The sequence below is a fragment of the Furipterus horrens genome, unplaced genomic scaffold (genome assembly GCF_987537825.1).
Source record: "Furipterus horrens unplaced genomic scaffold, mFurHor1.1.pri manual_scaffold_3, whole genome shotgun sequence".
Classification (NCBI taxonomy): domain Eukaryota; kingdom Metazoa; phylum Chordata; class Mammalia; order Chiroptera; family Furipteridae; genus Furipterus; species Furipterus horrens.
Genome location: NW_028327173.1, coordinates 138,572,753 through 138,579,217, shown reverse-complemented (window position 1 = coordinate 138,579,217; position 6,465 = coordinate 138,572,753). Strand labels below are relative to the sequence as shown.

Below are 6,465 nucleotides of genomic sequence, written 5' to 3'. Positions count from 1 at the left end.
AGATGTTTTGGTGTCATCATCATCTCCATCATCATGACCTAAGTATTCAGTGTATAGAGCATCGTGTGCAAGACTTGTGTAGAAGTGGATAGCCTATCCTTACATAGATATAAGGTGAATAGTATTTAATATCCTGGCTGGTTTGGCTCAGTGGATTGAGCGTCGGCCTGCGAGCTAAGTGTCGCTGGTTCGATCTTCCAGTCAGGGCACATCAGAGAAGGAAAACTCTGACTCCAAAAAACCTCCGCTGCCTTGCGGCATACCTCTTCAGGGGAAAGGCTAAGGGAGTAAACCCTGACAGAAAATCCGGAGCCGGAGTCCCTAAGGTGGTTTGATGTTGTAGTCAACACCGGCAACTCCTGCGGCGCACCTGAAGCGAAGCTGTATTGACTCCGTCTTTCCCTTGGACCCTTCAGCTGCGAAGAGAGGGGGGGTCTGCTGCATGGGCAACAGCAGACCCTCCATATCACCCTGCCCAGGCTCTGTAGCTTCAGCTTCACTGGAGAGGACACCCCAGCGTCATCGCAAGCTGTCGATTCAACACGGGAGGAGACAGATACCGTGTCACTCCCGAGTCGGACTGCACAACCATTCTCGGCGGTGCAGATAGACTCTTAAGAAGCTACACCATCGTCTCTCAAGACGGACGGCTGCCGACGACATGAGTATTTAATATGAAAGTAATAATGTGTTAGTTCTTGTACAGTTTTATAACTTTGCTTTCAAAGAATTACCATCCAGTATTCTCTTTCTTATAATCAAAGAAACAGCATATCAGCCTATCATCACAAGAGGGTTTTTAAAATTGTAACAATGTTTCCAATACTGTATTATGAATAAGATTATAATATTGCATGCCCTAAAAACTTTATAATAATTCACTCATTAGTGTATAGGCTAGGCTACTGTGAAGCAATCATATCAATTACACTCAAATTATCATAAAGCAATCATATTACTGCTTCTTTGTTATTAATGCATAATTGTTATAACTGTAAATAAATATTATTTTTTTACAATAAATAAAATTTCATGTGATTAGGTTAGGCTTACCTAGGTATCTCCCTTTTTAAAGTTCAGCTGTGTCATATAACATAATCAATACAGTAATATTTCATCACATTCAAGGTTCTGGGGTTTCAGGCATGGAATCTTGGGGCTATTCCTTGAAATTTTACTTACCACACAGCCAATAAAAGACATTTATAAAGACTGTAAAACCTCTGAGTTTCCAGAAAAGGGGATGAAGATCAAATATATATTTCTTATTATAAATCACAACATCACAGTTGACTCTTTTAAAAAACAGACATAAACTTTTATTAAAACTTAAAAATGAGGTTTTTAAAAATTTCAACTTGACAAGATATGAAACAATTTAAAACCTTTGAAGGTGGTCCTGACTGGCATGGCTCAGATGGCTGGAGTGTTGTCCCATAAACAAAAAGGATATGGGTTTGATTCCCTGTCAGGGCACATACTTGGGTTGTGGGTTTGATCTCTGGTCTGGGTGTGTAATGGAGGCAACCAACTGATGCTTCTCTCTCTCATTAATGTTTCTTTATCTCCCTTCCTCTCTCTCTGGAAGCAGTGAAAAAATGCCCTTGGGTAAGGATAAAAAAAATAATAAAAATAATAAAAATTAAAAATCTTTTAAAGGTGTGTTGAGAGACACCATGCCTAGAAAACCCCATACATTTGTCATTAACCACAACAGAAGTGGGTAATGTAAAAACCCCAAAACTGCAGATAGTTTTGGTTATTTGGTCAATGGACAAAAAGCAAGAACTTAGTTCTTCAGCTCCAATATTTTGTTTATTTCTTATTGCTGGAATTGTATATTCATTTCTTCTTCATGGACAACTGAACAGGATGATGGTCAAGGCAGTAATGTGACCTTTGCTCAGGCCAGGCCCTGATCAGTCTCAGAGACAAATTCTTAGCTGGTGAATCGGCTGTTTCTGTGTCTTTGTCATGTGGTAGGTTAGGGTTTTCTGGGCATCTATGGAGGTAATTGAAGTTGTGGTGGTACTAATGGTGAGGTGAATCCTGACCTTGGGTCTCATATTCTTGATTTTCCTTCTCTTCTTTATTGCTGTCCTCACTATGCTGTCTTTGGCAAGGAGGGTCCCTGAGGAATCATGATCTATAATCCCAACACATGTTCTGTCTCACTGGTCTACCTTGTTCTCCTGCACCCTGGTTGTCAGCGCCCTCCATCACTTCTTCCTGCACAGGAGGGCTGGAATAATGTAGTCAATGCTCATAGAGTCTCCACAGGTACTAAGGTGAGAACTATGGTCTGAGGTAGGGCTGGCTTTGTAGGGTCTGGCCTTTGGAATCACTTTACCATCCCTCATTTTTTTGCCTTCTCTATGTTCCGGTGATTCTAGTAATTGCATGGAGGACCCTTGTTATGTTGGTAGCATTTATAATGGTTACAACCTTCTGCATATTTACTGCCTTGCACTGGTGGAGGCCCACCAGGGGCTGTAACATTTGCTGCCCCCATACCCTTTTCTCCTCAACATCAAACTCCATGCACAGTCTCTCCATATCTTACACTGCAAAGGTGGATACATGTTGTATCATATATTAGTACTTCATTCCTTTTTATCACTTATTAATATTCCATTTTATGGGTATGCCATATTTTATCTATTTGTCAATTGATAGACATTTTGGTGGTTTCTACTTTTTGCTATTATGAATAATTCTGCAATAAATATTTGTGTACAAGTTTTTATATGGACATGTTTTCAATTCTATTGGGTATATGGGTGAATTTTCTGGGTTATGATAACTCTGATAACATTTTGAGGAACTGCCAAATTGTCTGAACCATTTTACATTCCTATCAGTAATATATGAGGGTTCTAATTTCTCTATATACCCTTTGACACTTGTCATTGTCTGTTTTTTCAGTTATAGTTACTACAAAGAATGTGAAGTGGTATCTCATTGTGGTGTTAAGTTTTATTTCCCTGAAGGCTAATTATGTTGAAAATACATTTATGGGTTTATTGGCCATTTGTATATCTTTTTTTGAGAAATGTCTATTCAAATCATTTGCTCATTTTTAAGTTAGGTTGTCTTTTTATTGTTGAGTTGTAAGTTCTTCATATATCCTGGATACAAGTTAGACCATTTATATTTAGTATAATTACTGATGGGCTTTGGTTTAAATTTTACCCTCATTTTTTCCTGTGTTCTTTTTCTTTTTTGAATTTGGATTGAGTTAAATATTTTACATCTACTATTATCTTATTAGCTATACCACTTTTTAAAAACTATACCACTTTTTTTTTAGCTGTTTCTGTAGCATTTAGAATATGAGGTCTGTCCAGAAAAAGTCCAGCCATTATTAATACAATAAGAATGGTTTGCATGACATTGATGTAACCTGGCTGCCAAGAAGAGTGGACTGGAATGCACATTCATGAGCCATGATGACTTCACTGTATTAGTCAGTGAGGGTAGTAGATGCTATTGAGGGAGCATGTGTACTGTATGGCTTTCACACTCAGAATGACTGAGCAAGTAGAGCAATGAATCTGCATCAAATTTTGCCTTAAGCTTGACCATTTCTCCATGGAAACTATCTGGGTGATTCAGAAGGCTGCAGCTATGGAAAACTGGTGATTGGCAGCTTCATCACAACAATGTGCTCACTCATGCATCACGTCTTATGCAGAGTTGTTTGGCAAAATATCAAATCACCCAGGTGACTTAGCCCCCCTACAAGCCCAGAATTGGCACCCTATGGTTTCTGGCTTTTTCACAAAACTAAACTCACCTTTGAAATGGAAGAAATTTCAGATCATTGATGAGATTCAGGAAAATGTAATGGGGCAGCTAATGGAGATTAAGAGAACTGTGTGAGGTCATAAGATGCCTCCTCCTTTGAAGAGGTCTGAGATGTCATTGTCCTATGTACAATGTTTCTTGTATCTTCTTTAATAAATGTCTATTTTTCATATCACATGGCTGGATACCTTCCAGACAGACCCATACATATCTTTTTTAAAAAAAGATTTTATTTATTTATGTTTTTAGAGAGGAAGGGAAGGAAAATCAAGGTATGGTTGCCTCTCATGCACCCCCAACTGGGGACCTGGCTCCCAACCCAGGAATGTGCCCTGACTGGAACTGAAATGGAATCAAATGGGCGACCGTTCCGTTCAGAGGCCAGTGATCAATTCACTGAACCACACCAGCCAGGGCCCATATAGACCTTTTTTGTTTGTTTGTTTGTTTTATTATTTTTTCTTTTTTAAGTATATTTTATTGATTGTGTTGTTACAGTAGTCCCAATTTTTTCCTCTTTGCTCCCCTCTGTCAAGTCCCCTCCTTCCCTCTAGCAATGCCACCCTTCTTTCTTCATGTCCATGGATCATGCATATAAGTTCTTTGGCTTCACCCTTTCCTATATTATTTTTAACTTCTCCCTATTTTGTACCTATCAGTTATGCTTCTTAATCCCTGCACCATTTTCCCATTTCTCCCTCTTCCCCTACCGAGCTAATAACCCTCCAAATGATCCCCATACCTATGTTTCTGTTCCTGTTCTGGTTTGCTTAGTTGGATTTTGTTCTTATTTTTTAGGTTAAGTTGTTGATAGTTGTGAGCTTCTTGTCATTTTAATGTTCATAATTTTGATCTTATTTTTTTTAAATAAGGCCCTTTAATATTTCATAGAATAATGGCTTGGCGATGATGAACTCCTTTAACTTTACCTTGTCTGGGAAGCATTTTATCTGCCCTTTCATTCTAAGTGATAGCTTTGACAGGTAGAGTAATCTTGGTTGTGTAGGTTCTTGCTTTTTATCACATTGAATACTTCTTGCCAGTCCCTTCTTGCCTGCAAAGTTTCTTCTGAGAAATCAGCTGATAGTCTTATAGTCACCCCTTTGTAGGTAACTCTCTGCTTTTCTCTTTTTTTTTTTTCAGATGAAACAATTTTATTTCACAGTTGTCTTTAAAACCACAAAGACACTATGTTTTCCATATAAAAACATTAGTACAGATTACTATACTGTCTAGAAAATGATTATACAGACCCTCTCAAAGAAAAATGCATCCCATTATGTGGTTTCAGTGAAGTCGCTTGGGAAAAACTCATATCTGGACTGATTCTAAAACATACTATTCCACCACTGCACCTTTTGGTTCAAAGTATAGATTATTGTCATCAGGGCATGTTCCTGCATTCTTACACATTTGATAATACATATATAGACCGGGAGATTATCACTTAATGCTCCATTGGTTCATCAGCCTTTTCTGCAGGTTCATCAGCAGGTTGAGCAGGCTGTGCCTTTCTTTGTGGCCTTTCTTCAAGACCTTCCAGGAATGGAGACACATCATCATCATCATAAATCGTAAACTCCAAGTCTTTACCAATAATTCCAATGGAAACATTCTTTGTAGTTAGGTCCTGTTCTGCAGGAAGTGTCTCTCTTAAAGCACGCAGACCATGCTTAACCAATTCATTCAAATTGCACTCTATAAACTCAGACATATGTCTCTCCAAGTAAGTACGAGCTGATTGAGAACGGGCTCCAATGGACATAGCTCTGCAGTCAAAATAGTTAGCAGATGGACAGGTTTGGAAAATATGAGGACCCATACCATCATAACCAGCAATAAGCAGCCCAACGCCATATGGTCTCCGGCCATATCTTTGCGTTGGTATCTGGGTCTTGCTTCCAATTAGAGCTACGAGACGAGACACAGGAAGAGGTCTGTCAAATACAAATCTGGAATCCAAACACTCCTGGCGCATGAAATTACATAACAGCCTAGCATCAGCAGTAAGTCCCGCAACTGAGATACCAATATGGTTGTCAACATGAAGAATTTTTTTCTGATGAGCTGCAAGCTCTGACTGTGCTCTCTTCAAAGCAACCAACACTGCATGGGTTTTTGATTTTAGACCAACTGTGGCTGAACCTTGTTTGACAGCTTCCATTGCATATTCAATTTGATGAATCCTGCCCTGAGGACTCCAAACAGTGACATCATTGTCATACTGGTTGCGAAACATGGTTCCCGGAGACCTAGAAGTCGCCTCCTGCAAAGCGGCAGATCACGAAACTCTCTGCTTTTCTCTTGCTGCTCTTAAGAGTCTCTCTATCTTGAAACTTTGGCATTTTAATGATGATGCGTCTTTGTGTGGTCCTCTTTGGGTCTAGCTTGTTTGGCACTCTCTGTGTTTCCTGGACTTCTATGTCTATTTCCTTTGCCCAATTTGGGAAGTTTTTCTTCATTATTTTTTCACATAAGCTTTCAATTTCTTGCTCTTCCTCTTCTTCTTCTGGCACCCCGATGATTCGGATGTTGGCACATTTAAAGTTGTCCCAGAGGTTCCTAAGCCTCTCCTCATTTTTTTCAATTCTTGTTTCCTCATTCTGTACTGGTTGACTGTTGTTTTCCTCCTCATGTTCCAAATCATTGACTTAGATT

General features: G+C 39.1%; 1 protein-coding gene across 1 annotated transcript; it reads right to left on the bottom strand.

Moving 5' to 3' along the window:
* Positions 1–4,963: 4,963 nt before the first annotated feature.
* LOC150016111 (proteasome subunit alpha type-1) lies at positions 4,964–6,093 on the bottom strand. The gene has a single exon (XM_090271894.1). The coding sequence runs from the start codon at positions 6,044–6,046 to the stop codon at positions 5,255–5,257; it is 792 nt and encodes a 263-aa protein (XP_090128020.1). The 5' UTR covers positions 6,047–6,093; the 3' UTR covers positions 4,964–5,254.
* Positions 6,094–6,465: the final 372 nt, after the last annotated feature.